This window comes from Phocoena phocoena, chromosome 2 (genome assembly GCF_963924675.1).
Source record: "Phocoena phocoena chromosome 2, mPhoPho1.1, whole genome shotgun sequence".
NCBI classification, from domain to species: domain Eukaryota; kingdom Metazoa; phylum Chordata; class Mammalia; order Artiodactyla; family Phocoenidae; genus Phocoena; species Phocoena phocoena.
Window position 1 is genome coordinate 63,435,171 of NC_089220.1, and position 15,659 is coordinate 63,450,829.

At 38.6% G+C, this 15,659-nt stretch overlaps 1 protein-coding gene across 3 annotated transcripts in view; it reads left to right on the forward strand.

Moving 5' to 3' along the window:
* Positions 1–15,659, forward strand: part of BAZ1A (bromodomain adjacent to zinc finger domain 1A) — a 94,700-nt gene that overhangs the window by 1,229 nt on the left and 77,812 nt on the right. For all 3 annotated transcript variants that reach the window (XM_065900787.1, XM_065900797.1, XM_065900807.1), the window contains one exon: positions 10,497–10,775. In XM_065900787.1, coding sequence (XP_065756859.1) covers positions 10,497–10,775 — 279 coding nt within the window. The remainder of the gene's footprint in view (positions 1–10,496; positions 10,776–15,659) is intronic.

The window sequence follows — 15,659 nt, forward strand, 5'->3', positions numbered from 1 at the left end:
AATGGGGAGAGCCGGCCGGGGCAGAGGAGGCTGGGGTCCCTGGCCGGCCGCGGGGACAGCTTCTAGTCGCGGCAGCCGCCCGGCCGCCGAGCGGCGGAAACTCCCCGCCTCGCCCCTCCCCGCCGCGGCCACACGCGCGCTCCGGGGCCAGTTCCGGGATCCCCGCCCGGCGGCCGAGGGGATCCCCGCTCGGGTCAGCGGCATGGAGCCGCGGTCCCCCGGTCCGGGGAGGGAATCCCTGCCCCCGGGGGCAGGAAACGGCCGGGCTGGGCATCGTTTCCTCGGTCGGGAGTGGAGCCTGACGTTGGAGCTGCCCAGGGTAGGGGCGGGGGTGGGGTGGGAGCAGAGTTGAGACTCCGGGGAGGGGGCTCCCCGGCAAGCCCGGGACGCTAGAGCCTCCGCCGGCCGCCTCTGGTCCGGTGCGGCTAGGCCTCGGAGTGTGCGAAGCGAGCCGTGCGCTCTGTCACCGCCTCTTCTCGGTGACTAACTCCCGGCCCTGGGGAACTCGGCGTCTCCGCCCCCGGGAGACCGGGTGAGGAAGAAGTCGGGACTGGGCGGGGGAAAAGGAGGGGGAGAGAGCAGGGCCCTGGGCGCCCCCTCGTTTTCGGTTTTGCGTAGCCGGGAGCGCGGCGGTGGGAGTTGGGGGAGGGGGCTAAGACAAGTTCAACTCCAACCCCAGCCAGCCTCCTCTTTATCCCCCTGCGCGTGGGGCCGCCAGACATGTGCCACTCGCTTTTGTTTTGACAAGAATCCGGAGCTGCTGCCTGTGTAGTTTCAACCTCTCAATTTTTAGTCCCTTGCCTGGTTTATCCCAAGAGATCCCCTTGTCCCGTGACACCAAATAACGGGGCGTTTTAGAGCTCTGTGTTTAAACAGGATCACCAAGTGAGAACCTGAATTGATCAATCACTGAAACAGCCTGATCCTCCCTTTTTCTTATGCTTTATCCTCTCCACTCAGGAGTCCCTTTGTGACTTAGAAACCAAGTGTTATAGCAACCAAATAAATTGTGTGTAGGAGGCACCTTTTCTGAGTGGGGGCTTGCTGGAGGGAGGGCGTTAAGCAAACTCAGCACCTGTCTGAGAAATGACTAGTGAAGTTAGAAAGGACAGTTCCTTTGAGCTTTTATTTTAAGCAAGCCTTTTTTCTTCGGCTCCACAGGAGTTACACGTAAACATGTCATATCTAGAGAAGTTTTTCAGCAGGCAGTACTTTTAAATACGAGTGCACATCTTACTCTGCTCCTGTACAGACTTGTTTTGTTACTCAAATAGAGTTCAGTCTGGTAACTACTTAAGTGAATTTGGATTAAGTAACTTGACAAGGATGATGTCTTACTTTTAAAGAAGATTTAGGTTAAAATCCTTGGTAATTCTGAATTTTTTTCAAGAAGTTGTATTTAAAAGCACCAACAAGATAGGAAATGGGCTTAAATTTAAACTTCTCTTCTTTTATGTAAGCAGTCTTTTTGAGACACTCTTCTCACTTTAGAAGGGAGCATAAATATGGCCCCTAGCCTCTTTGAATTTGAACACTTCAGATACTTAGGTTCTTGATGATAGAGGAAGAGATTTTTGGTATTCCAAACCTACCTTCCATTAATGTTAAGGAACTGTGTCCCCTGTAGTCTTATGACATTAAAATTAAAATGTTTTGTTTTAATTAAAATGTCTTGGCTCTGTGCTGAAGCGTTTGGGTTTTTGGAAATTACAAGCAGTTTAAGAGAGGTGATTGGTTTGGGAGCAAAGATATTTAATCATTTACCCTGACCAAAGCAGAACTACTGATGTTCTTAGCTATTAACGTTTATGACTTTGAATTGGCACAAAACTGGAAGAAGACTGCCATTTAATTGTGTTAAAATTTGGATTACTTTCTCTTAGATGATTACAAAGAGATCTTTCTAAAAATGCATTCATGGTGGATGGTATATGGTGGTCTGCAGATTATGGTAATCTGACCCTTGCCACAAGTCTGGAGAAACTATGAAGGAAACATCTGTTTTCACTAATTCGTTAAATCACAAATTGGTTTATGTGAATTTGTTTGAAGATTATCCTTTAAGTACATTATTTTGAATATATTTCTTTCGTATTTGTCTGAAGATCACTATGCTCACCTATTTGTTCGGGTTTTTGATTTCTTGAATATAACTTTCTCTAATCAGTCTCAAAGAGTTTTACTACACCTCCACACCTTTTTCACTTCCCAGCATAATGCAAAGTAACTGCCTCTAACTCTGGTTAGTACAGGTTGCCAGTGACCTTTTAATTGCTAAATAGTGTTTTGTGTGTCTTACCTGATATTATAGCCTAACACTTCCTCCTTTGTCCTTCTAGCAGCAACGGTCACCCTTCATTTTATCTAGTGTAACATCTGCAGTTATTGCATGGTAACGCAATGTATTTGTTGCATCACATTTTCTCTTTTCCTAGACCCTGAATTCTTTGAGACAGGGACTATGACAAAGATGGTTACTTGGTGATTATACAGTTCAAACTCCTTTATTTTGTTTGTTTGTTTTAACTATATGCTCTTTAATTGCTAGCTCTTGTTTGACCTGCTTTCCATAAATAAAGAAGACTCATTAAAAATAGCACATTAACTGTAGGTGAATGCATAAGCTAAAGTGCAAAAGAATGAAACTGGGCCACTGTCTTACACCATACACAAAAATTAACTCCAAATGGATTAAAGACTTGAACATAAGACCTGAAACCATAAAACTCCTAGAAGAAAACATAGGTGGTAAGCTCCTTGACATACATCTTGGCAATGATTTTTTTTTTGAATTCAACACCAAAAGCAATAAAAAGAAAAGTAAACTAGTGGGTGGGACTATGTCAAACTAAAAAGTTTCTTCACAGCAAAGGAAACCATTAACAAAATGAAAAGGCAGCCTACGAAATGGAAGAAAATATTTGTAAATCTTATATCTGACAAGGGACTAATATTCAAAATATACAAAGAGCTCATATAACTCAATAGCAAAAAAACCAAAACAACTTGATTTAAAAATGGACAGAAGATCTGAACAGATATTTTTCCAGAGAAGATATTCAGAGAGCCAACAGGTGCTCTACATCATTAATCATCAAGGAAAGGCAAATCAAAGCCATAATGAGGTATCACTTCACACATGTTAGAATGGCTGTTATCAAAAAGACTAGAAATAACAAGTATTGGGGAGGATGTGGAGAAAAACGAACCCTCATGCGCTATTGATAAGAATATAAGTTGGTGCAGCCATTATGGGAAATAGTATGGGGGTTCCCAAAAAAATTACAAACAGAACCGCCATACTGATACAGCAATTCCATTTCTGGGTATTTATCCAAAGAAAATGAAAACACTAATTCGAAAAGATATATGCATCCTCACGTTCATTGCAGCATTATTTATAATAGCCAAGATATGGAAACAACCTAAGTGTCCATTGATGGATAAATGGGTGAAGAAGATGTGGTACATATACACAATGGAATATTATTCAGTCTTTAAAAAGAATGAAATCTTGCCATTTACAGCAATACCTATGGACCTCAAGGGCATTATGCTAAGTGAAATGTTGGACAGAGAAAAGCAAATACTGTATGATCTCACTTATATATGGAACCTAGGGGAAAAAATATAAGAAAAACGAAGCTCGTAGATAAAGAGAACAGAATAAAGTGCATAGTTTAATCTTTTAAAGGAGATAAAATTTTATTCTGTAATTTAGTTAGCAGACAATAATTTTGTTTAAAAAAATTTTTTTTTGTCTGTGGATTGTTCAAATAAGGAGCAGTCAAGTCTGAACACCAGAAATTCTAGATTTGTGGGCTAGGAAAATGATTTGTATTACGTAGTGGCTTTAATCTCCTTAATAAAATGACTTCTGTTTTTAGGCATTTAGACTCTTGGAATTGGAATGTATTTCCCATCTGTGAGTGAATCACACTTTTCATATACAATGTAGGAGTCTCTTCCACAACATCACTGACAGACCAGCTTATGTTTCAATCTCGCTGTCCAGTGAAAAGTGTTTGACTAATTTATAAAGCATCCTGTTTTCATTGTTCATCAGCTCCTCAACTTGTTAATTCAGTCCTTTCAACTGTCCTCTTTTTACAGATGAGGAGGTTGGGATTGAGGAAGGAAGAGTAAGTCCAAGATGAGTTCAAAAACGACCTATCTAGCAACTGGTGACACTAGAGTTCTCACTCGCATACCTAAGACTCTAGAGTTTGTGTTCATATTTACCATCACATAGTGCTTATTATAGAGAATTCTTCCTAATATTTGTTAAAGTTTGCATAAATATGCACCAAAAACATAGGGGCATTGCTTGGAATTCAAGCTGGCTGCCTAGATCTTTGTGAAGGTACCATGGTCTACAGTCTGCTCAGACATTTGAGTTTTTTACTACACTCCCAAGTGATTAAATTCTAGATACTGTATGTAAAAACCAGAATGCCATTAATTTATAGGGAAAAGTGCCCTTCACATAGACCAGTCCCCAAACTGATAATAAGCTATGTATGAAATCTAGTTATTATCAGAAGGCCCTTTCGTGAGCATAGGGTTTTCAAGGAGAGTAGGATAATCTTAATAGCTAGCGTCTTCAAGTTAGATGTTCAGCTCCTCTTTAGGAATAAGTCTGCCACATGGCCCAGGTATTTGGGTCTATGAGTCCTTTTTCTGTGGATGGTATAACAGAGATTCCTAAATACTTTTTTTTTCTTTTTGCATTTTAACCTTTTATCTGCTTAGCAGGCTACCATGTTTCTTTTCTGCAGACAGAATATATCTATCAGTTATTTATAACACGCCACTCTAAAAGTTAGTGGCTCAGACAGCCATCCATTTTGTTTGCCCACTATTCTTTGGGTTGCCATTGTGGTTTCTGCTCATCTCTCTGTGCTCTCTCATTTAGGTGAAGTCAGATGAAGTCAGGCTTGGCTGAAGCTAGATGGAGTAAGAGGTGGCCTCAGTCATATGTCAGGGACCTCAGCTGGGATGGCTTTTCTTTGTGTGTGTGTTTTCTAGCTTTATTCGGGTATAATTGACAAACAGAATGGTAACATATTTAAAGTGTACTATGTGATAATTTAATATACTGGGATGGTATTTCTCACCATGTGGTCTTTCATCCTCAGAAAGCTAACTTGGGCTTCTTCCAGAGACCTTGGTCTCAGAGTTCCAGGAGGGTGAGAGTAGACATCTCTCAATGTCATTTCTGTATTTTGTTGGTCAAAGCCAATCTCAGGTCCAGCCCAGATTCAAGGGGCGGTGAAATAGGCTCTACCTCTTGTGAGAAGAGCGTGAAAGTCATTTCTAAGGAGCCTGCACACCTTCAACCCTCTTTGTAAATAGTCTACCACTATGCAGCTGATAAGATTTTATACTTGGGGCATCCAGATTGGATTTTGGATGTTCACTGATAATCCTTCTACAGTTAATCCCTTTTCCTAACCTCCTTCCCAATGCCAAACTTTCTCTTCAAAGATTCTCAGGTCTTATATGTGTTCTTCTGACATTGTTGCTCTACCGTACAGGTTATTCTTCTGTGTATTCTTCTAGGATCTCTCTGCGAATAGGGTACCTAAGCAGTAAGAATTGATATGTTTATTGAGTGCACATATAGTATGTTGGGCATACTGTATTATTTAATTTTCATATTAACTGTTTATGGAACACATTGTCCCCATTTTACAGAAGGGGAACCAGGTTCAGTGAAGTTTGTATAAATTACCCAAGTCATATTGTACAAGTGACAAAGCTGAGATTCAGATACTTTGCTTTCTTCTTCCCATTCACATGTGTACTTTCTCTTTTTAGATACACATAAAAGTAAATGTGGACTGCCGATGAGAATATATTTGCTTATTCTTGACACCGTACTTTGGAAAGTCTTTGGAGATGCTGAGATAATTTGTCCCCATCTAGTGAGAAGTGATTGTATGTCTGTAACACAGTGGCATAAATCACATATGTTCTGAGGAGCCAGTGTAATGGAAACATAGAAAATGGAACTGATAGAAAATGGAACTGATAACTGCTGGGGAATTGAGGAAGCCCTCAGATAGGAGATAGCATATGAGTTGGGTCCTGAAAGATGGAGCTATAATGTTTCACCTTTGTTGATTTCTACTTAAGTCTTCATTGTCTAGATTTTAAAAATCTGTATTGCTATTCCTCACCTTAATGTCATCTGCAGATTTTAGGAGCCTGCCTTGTATGTCACTATCTTAAGTTCGTCTGAGGCAGCACTAAGTAAAGTGCAAAGTAATAGTAAAGTGTTTTTTTAAACTAAGCTTTATAATTGAACTTTCCCCCTCACCATTTATGAATAAATGTAGTAAATGTAATTTTCATCTAGCAGTTATTTCTCCCTATAAGGCATGTATAGTCTGCCATGCCCATGATCACCTAATCTCCTGCTCTTGTAACCCCTTCAGTGAAGGAAATTGTTAGAACAACCCATGCTGTCTTTTAGCAATTACTACTTTTCTAAGCTTATAAACCATATTTTCCTTCTCTTGCATACCATATGCTGTTTTAGTCAGGAATTGTGTTAGTTTTTAACCTATGACTGCATTTCTCAGTTACTGATTATTTTGTAGACAGAGGAGTTTGCTTATGTCCCTTAGATCTTTTCTGCAGTATTGGGCTGTATCTCTCTTACCTTGCTTTACGTCTAGTTAATACATTTTGGGCCATTAAGTAAATAGAGTATGCTTTGCATTTATCTTTTCTGAATTGTATTTGGTTTCTGGTTTTTATGTCACTTCATTCTTAATCTTATTCTCTTAGGTTTTTAGTTTTCCAAATACTCAGCAAGTTAACAGTATGTTACCCTTTGTTCCTTCATTTGTTGACTTTGTTTTAGAAGTGTGTTCTTACCAGTACTTGACCTGGTAACTCAGAAGCAATTTTTCCTTAAGAAATAATGGCAAAGGGCAGAGGTCATCAAACTTTTTCTTAAAGGGCCAGATAGTCAATATTTTAGGCTTTTCAGGCCATTAGATGTCTGTTGCACCAACCCAACTCTACAGATATAGTGAGGAGGCAGTCATAGGCAATACCTAAAGATATGGGTGTGGCTGTGTTCCAATAAAACTCGACAAACAGGTGGAAGTCTGGATTTGACCTCCAGGCCAGTAGTATGCCCATCTCTAGTAAAGAGGATTGTTGAAGGAATGTAGCAATAAATTGGAGACATAATAACCTGTATTAGTCTAAACTGATATAAAATAGTACTTTGTGTTTTATAAAGTTTTACTCACAATAATAAAAATGTGCTGCTTGTAAGATTTTTGTTATTTATATTCTTATAATATTGAAATTGAAGAGGCACTGTAACCTATCCCCTAGAATTTCAGCATTATTAACAAAATCCTGCACATTTGAATGTGTATGTTGAATGGGTGAAGAGCAGAATATAGAAGTGGATGTAAGTGAAGGTATGTAATGTTAGAGATGGCGCCATGATGAATAGGGAGTGATGAATAGGGAGAAGTAGCCTCGGGCTTTATTTCCCTTGCTTTAAAATGGCCACTGTGAAAGAAAATTCCAATAAAAATTAATTTAAAAAGATGGCCGCTGTGGTAGTGTGTCCTGCCTCCCTCCTCCTGAGGGTGGATCTTTGTGCACAGCAGGACTATAATGTAAGACCTTTGTAGGGTAGATAGACACAAAGGAAACAAACAGAACAAACACTTTGCAGGAGGCTCTGGGAACCTGGGTGAAGAAGGGAAGCTTTACTGTCGCTGGTTACTGTCTATCCACATGTTTAGTGGAGGTTTGTGGCACTTGTGCCATTCTTCTCCTTGGTATTTTGAACAATGGTAACAAATCTAAACAGAATAGTGTTTATTGCAGCTGAGTCTAAAGTCTGTCCCCCTGCAATGGCAGCAAATACCCCAGGCTATCAAATACCCACCTGCTATGACTAGAGCTGTGCTGTCCAACGCAGGAGCCATTGGTTTTTAAGAACTTGAAAGGTGACTAGTGAGAATTAAGATGCGCAGTAAATGTAAAATACATACTGGATTTTGAAGACTTGGTACCAAAAAAAAAATAATAAACTATTTCAATATTGATTACATATTGAACTATTTTGGAATATATTGGGTTAAATAAAATATATTAATTTTATTAGAATGTCTTTAAAAATTTTTAAATGTGGCCACTAGGAAATTTTAAATTATATGTGTAGCTAGCATTCTACTTTTGATAGCACTAGCTTAGAGACTAGTTAATGTATAACATCTAGATTTGAAAATATATTTTTCTTACAGTTGACCATGGATAAGGAGGACTGATGGTAAAGTTATACACAGATTTTTCACTGTGTGGAGATCAGCCTCTATCCTTCCCTCCCCCCATAGCTCAAAGGTCACCTGTAGTACTAGATAAATAGTTTAAATTATTAGAATATCTCACACACATTATATATGTGGCTTGGGAATCTGTCTTTGTTTCTAAAGGAAAAAGTTTAAAACTTTTATAAAGCTTTCTAAGTGAACTGCAGTTTTAGGCAGTAAAAATTAAATAAGACCTCTTTCAAGATCCATCCATTCATTCATTTTATTTTGCCCTGTTGATAACCCTCTATTGGGTATGTCTGTTGCCTCTCACTTAGCTATTTATCTGACATTTTATTATAAGAATCAAATTATATTCATTTTTTTCCTCTGGCATTTTATTCTTCAACTCCACTTTGCCTTTTCATCCTAACTCTTCATGCCAGTTCCTCCCAAAGATATTCTAGCATTTCTTGATCTTTTGTCCCTGCCTCTCCTCCTTCCCTTCCTCTGAATTCCCGAAGGATATCTGCCTCTGTTTTGTAAAGATAATCACTTTTTACTTTGTATTTTAATGATATACACCCATTATCCCCATTACTAAATGGTACATACTTCAAAAGGATTTCCCTTGTACTGAATTAGTCATGTAAGTTGACATATGTATATTATCTCTTTAGATCTCATTTATGTTAAGGTATGATTAGTTTCTCTTTACTTCCATAGATTTCATTTTTTGTTGTTCTCATAGAATCTACAGACAAATATGCAAATGAAACTATCTTAATGGAATTACTCCAAATCTTATTTGGAGATCAGACTACTACAGGGGTAACCTGTACAGATATACTAACAAGGAAGTAAACATGTAACAGTTTTAATAATTTTTAGAATGATGAGAAGGAAAGGGATATTTCAGGAAGGAGAAAAAGTTAGAGAATAGTGAATTATGTTGGTTACATATAACTGTTGAAAAGTAGACTGAAATATAGAGGTGGGCAAAATATTTACCCATATCTTAACCACTTAGAGGCAACTACTGTTAATCTTTTTGCATATGTCTAACCTTTTCTGTTTAAAAAATATTTTTATTATAAAAACAATATGAATACATGCTTATTATAAAACTTCAAACAATATGGGACTATTTAGAATAACATATTTTCCTCTTCCTTCTTTCCCAGTCCCTCCCTTTCTCCATAGGGAATATCTGTTTATGGTATTTGTATAAATACGATCATTTGCACGTTTTTGCTATTATTATAATTAATGCATTTGGAATTATGTCATTCAGTGATTTTGAGTTTTTTTCTCTTTAATATACCTTAGAAATCTTTCCATATAGTAGATCTCTAGCATTTTAAAAATGACTGAATAGAGTTTTTGAAAAGAAATTAGTGCTTATAGTAAGAAATCCTAACAGTGCAGAAAAGCACTGGGTAGAATGGTCCCTAAGTCCCATCCCCATTCTATAGCTGTTACCTTGATTTTTGTATAACATTCCAGGAACGTTTTATGCTTCCTTAAGTTATCTTTCTCTACTTTCCTTCCTTCCTTCCTTCTTTCCTTCCTTCTACCCTTTCTTTTTCTTCCTTTCTCTTTTTTAATTTTAACACAAGTGGGACCGTATTATATATATTGTTTGGATAAGCTTTTACTTTGAAAAAATATGGGAGGGAAGCAGACTGGAAAGTTGTTTTCCCTGTTTACGTTATTTAAAAACTCTCCTTCTGTTTCATGACTGTGATTTTTCATTATATGAAGTACTATAATTTATTCAACTTTTCTCTTATTGTTTGATGCTTAGATTTCCCAGTTTTTCACTATTATGTTAAAGCCTTTCAAAATTCATAGTTAAGTGCTTGAATTGACAATGTTTTGACTGCTTTGGAACAAAAAGCTTAAAAATTAGAAGGAAAAAAGAAAGGTTGAGTTTATTTTGTTTCGCTTCAGTTTCAAAACTGATAGAAATCAAAATCCAATTTTGGCTGAATATACCTGTAAATTGCAAAATATAAATGTCTAGTTTAAATATACTCTTTCTTATGTTTGTAATATTAATGTGTAAGTTGACCAGTTACTAAACTTTTGTTTGAGTTCTATGAGTCTATGTAAAATTTTGCAATAAAGGAACAATCCTTTATCAGCTTTTAATGTAAAATTTGTGAAATGATAGGTAATGGATTTTTGTTTTTGTTTTTTAATCAGTGACTTTTTTGAACGAACCATTCTGTGCAACAGTCTGGTGTGGAGTTGTGCTGTGACGGGTAGACCTGGACTGACCTATCAGGAAGCACTTGAGTCAGAAAAAAAAGCAAGACAGAATCTTCAGAGTTTTCCAGAACCACTAATTATTCCAGTTTTATACTTGACCAACCTTACCCATCGTTCACGCTTACATGAAATTTGTGATGATATTTTTGCGTATGTCAAGGATCGATATTTTGTTAAAGAAACTGTGGAAGTCATTAGGAACAATGGTGCAAGGTAAAGTACTTTTAATTTTTTCTTTTGTTATACATACATTCACATTGATCAAATTCAAAGTACACACAGGGATGAACTGAGGAAAAGCTTACCTTTTACTCTTTTCCACCTACCATGTTACCCTCCCCCAAGATAGCCCTTGTGTTAACAGTTTCTTATTTATTTTTCCAAAGCTAATTTTTATATAGACCACCAAAAACATGTACATATGCGTGTGTATGCACACACACACACACACACACACACACACACACAGTCTCCTGCTCCTTTCAACACGAAAGGTAACATACTGTAGTTTATACCTTTTTTCACTCAAAATATCTTGAAGATTAGTCCATTACTTTATAAACCACCTTCCTTCTCTTTTTTATTTACTGTATGTTCTATTATATCGAAGTTTCACCTCTATTTAAGAGTAAAAAATCTTAAAGGTATCTACTGTGTTCTCATTACATTACCTATTAGTTTAAATATGCCTGTATTTCTTGCTGGGTTTTAGTAGTTCTTTGATAAGATGAAGACTGAATTTTATATACTCTACTAAGTTCTCTTTTACCCAGGTCTTCAAGAAAAAAGTGTGTTTTTCATATTGCAAAGTTAAATTGAGTTTATCTATGGCACTAAATTAAAAAGTATCATTGCTTTCCTGAAATCTTAAGCATTTATGATTGGCTAGTCACTGATATTTATTACAGTAATCCTTATTTGCATTAAAACTTTTTATAGCCTCCTGACTTTTGAGGCAGTGACTATTTTGGGATGCTTTTTCCCCTTTGTTAACCTAAATAAAAATTTTTTTCTTTTTGAATTTTATTTTTTTAATATTTATTTATTTGTTTGGCTGCACTGAGTCTTAGTTGCAGCATGTGGGATCTTTCGTTGTGGCGCGTGAGCTCTTCTTTGCGGCGCGCGGGCTCAGTAGTTGTGGCACACAGGCTTAGTTGCCCTGCAGCATGTGGTATCTTAGTTCCCAGACCAGGGATCGAACCCGCGTCCCCTGCATTGGAAGGCTGATTCTTAACCACTGGGCCACAAGGGAAGTCCCTCTTTTTGAATTTTAAACTTTAGCAGTCAAAACTTACTATATATGTTCTTAATTATATGTCAATAATTATGTTCTTTATTATCTTATTTTGGAGAATCATCATGAGTTTTTATGTAATTTCAGAATAATGTCTTTAATGTAATCCATTTTAGTTATTAAATGCTACTCTGCATGAATCTTAAAAATCCAGGAGGTGTTTATATTAAGATCTGAATTTGCTTGGATTTGATTTTGGTGAAGAATTGAAGAAGTTCTTTTTTTTTTTTGCGGTACGCGGGCCTCTCACTGTTGTGGCCTCTCCCGTTGTGTAGCACAGGCTCCGGACGCGCAGGCTCAGCGGCCATGGCTCACGGGCCCAGCCGCTCCGCGGCATGTGGGATCTTCCCAGACCGGGGCACGAACCCGTGTCCCCTGCATCGGCAGGCAGACTCTCAACCACTGCGCCACCAGGGAAGCCCAAGAAGTTCTTTTTTTAATTGTAGAAGCAACAAATGGTAAAAATTGAAGGATTTTTCATTTGTCTCATGACTTTTGGGAAAAAAAATCTTTATTTTCAAGAGGAAAGATTGATATGTCACCAGTAATCCCACCAAGAACATACCAATCTATATCACCAAAAGGAATAATAGGGCCTGTTTGGGGACCAGGACAATTTTTTTTTCTCCTTATAGTCATTGTTTTATTTGACTTATGCCAAAAGTGTTTTCTAACTTAAAAATCATTGGGATACGTTAACCTTTAACATTAGGTTAAATATTGCTTATATCTAGAAATATAGTTGTTCAGTGTTTTTTGTATAGCTTTTTTTGGTTGTACCTTAAAAATGGGCTTCAGATAGTTGTAGCTTTAATGACAGTAGTAAACTAGGGTACATTGTAGAAATGGGAACTCTGAGAGTCACAATTTTATTGATTATTCATTAGAAACATACTTCTTCAGACTTCCCTGGTGGCACAGAGGTTAAGAACCCTCCTACCAATGCAGGGGACACGGGTTGGATCCCTGGTCTGGGAAGATCCAACATGCTGTGGAGCAACTGAGCTCGTGTGCCACAACTACTGAGCCTGTACTCTAGAGCTGGAGAGCCACAACTACTGAGCCCTCATGCCACAACTACTGAAGCCCATGCACTTAGAGCCTGTGCTCTGCAACAAAGGAAGCCACTGCAGTGAGAAGCCCGCACACTGCAACGAAGAATAGCACTTGCTTGCTGCAACTAGAGAAAACCCGCGTGCAGCAATGAAGACCCAACGCAGCCAAAAATATAATTAATTAATTAATTAATTAATTAGAAAAAAAGAATCCTAGGGGCTTCCCTGGTGGCGCAGTGGTTGAGGGTCTGCCTGCCGATGCAGGGGACACGGGTTCATGCCCTGGTCCGGGAGGATCCCACATGCTGCGGAGCAGCTGGGCCCGTGAGCCATAGCCACTGAGCCTGCGCGTCCGGAGCCTGTGCTCCGCAGCAGGAGAGGCCGCAGTGGTGGGAGGCCCGCGTACCACACACACACAAAAAAGAACCCTATAGTGGATTCAATGTGAACCTCAAAAAGAAAAGAAGAAAACACACTTCTTCTGGCTTACTGGCCATTCTTAATCTTTGTGCAGGAAAGGAGATATCTTGGATGACTCATTGAATTTTTTGCCTTCAGCAGCTGGGTAGATGGTAAGATGCAGAGGCCTCAGGAAGTAATACTATCAGAGCCTAGCCATCTTTGCTCTCATCTCAGACCCAGATGTTTCTGATTGCTCTGATTTTGCCTTTCACGGACATGTTGCTTAGGTGATTCATGAGTGTCACTTAGAGGCTAGACACTAGTTACTGGGGATATAACAAGGATTAAGATGTCCTTAAAGAGTTCAGTGAAGGGAGAGACAAACATGTCAACTTGCCGGGTATTAAAATAAACGTATGAATGAGGTAATTCAGGAGCATCCAGGTCCAGAGTGCCATAGAGGCTAGGCCTGGGTTCCCTAGACTCACACTAACACTGGTTATTTTAGTCTTTTCATCTTTGCCAAATCTGATGATATCTCAGTGTTTATTTGCTTTTCAGGTCCTTTGCTCATTTTACTTTTGGCTTTTTTGTCATCAGTAGATTTATGAAAGGTCTTTGTTAAATACTAGGCATATTAAACTCTTTGTCACTTTGTTGCAAATATTTTTGTTTCATTTTTTGCTTTTTCTTAAATGTGTGGTAAATGTAAAAAGGACTTTGGGGCTTCCCTGGTGGCGTGGTGGTTGAGAGTCCGCCTGCCGATGCAGGGGACACGAGTTTGTGCCCTGGTCCAAGAGGATCCCACATGCCGCGGAGCGGCTGGGCCCGTGAGCCATGGCCGCTGAGCCTGTGCGTCCGGAGCCTGTGCTCCGCAAAGGGAGAGGCCACAGCAGTGAGAGGCCCGCGTACCGCAAAACAAAAAAAAAAAAACAAAACAAAGACTTAAAAATATGTATAAAGAATAATGATAGAATAAGGGAATAATGAAGAAAACTTCAATGAATACACATTCAACACTTGGTTTTAATAGAATACCTTTATCTTTGATGTTTGTTTATAGTTGGAGAAAAGTTTTTTAGTTTTATGGGAAGCAGAATTGTGTGATAGTGAAGGGTTTAGGCTTTGGAGTCTGACTGACCTTGTTGGACAATGACATCCTTTCAGGTCATTGTGAGACTAAAATGAGAGTGTGTGTGTGGGGTGCACATTTTTGAATTGCTATATAAGTAGAATATAGTGGCATTTTACTAGGGGAATAATGCTCCTGTTGGCCCAAGAGGGTTATATGGAAGTTAGTATTTTTCTTCTATTATTGGCTAGGTTTTCTATTATTTTATATTATAATTAAGCTTCAAGCCTGACTTGAGATTTCTGCAACTTTCGATACTAGTTCCTGCATACACCTTTATCCTTTCACCTTTTTAACTTAAGTTTCCGTTAAAATAACTTAAATGTATAAACTTGACTAGATTCCCTTTGGTTGGAGTTGTACCTCTCCCATCTACGTACTACTTGTGTAACTTTTGGGGAAGTTATTTAACATCACTTATCTCTTCTTTGTGTATGTAGTAGAATTATTGTGAAGATTGACTGAGATGTTGTATGTGATGCTCCATGCACACAGCAAGTATTCAATAAATGACAAGTAAAAAGGTCTATCTTTTTCCATTTTGATTTTTTTGGTTCTCTGTCATGCTTGTAAACTCTTATTCTATTACACTGATACGAGGAGAGGACTTGGCATGATGTTTTTCATTTGGAAAGTGCTCTAGACCCCAAGGAACATGTGTCCCTTCTGGCTTCACATCTGCTTGTGTAACTTTGGGATGAGTTCAGTTTTGAGGTGATGATGCTAGTGATAAGGTTCTGGCGTCCTCAGGGGGTCAACTAGGGTAAATCCAGCTTCAGTGCTGAGAGAAGCTCCAGGTTGAGTTTCCTCAGTATCCCTGTTGACTTTTATCTGCAGGCTCCTGTGGCTTTTGTATCTGACTGTGGCTTGAGGCTTATCCTTACAGGGCTTATTTAGAGAATTCAGTGGATTTCTCCCAGTGGCTGAGAAATAGCAGGCACTTACTATCTTCATGGGATCCATAGGATCCACAGTATGAGATATCTGTGCTCCTACTCCCACTTTCCACTCTTTGAAAGTTAGAATGTGACGTTAGAAGAATTTGCTTCCACAGGACATACATCTCCCTCTGCTTTTTAAGTTAAATGTGCTTTATTGAGATATTCACACACTGTAAAATTTGCCCATTTAAAGTGTACAATTCAGTGGGTTTTAGTTATGTGATGATTTCCACTAATTCCAGAATGTTTTCATCACCCCAATAAGTCCTGTGC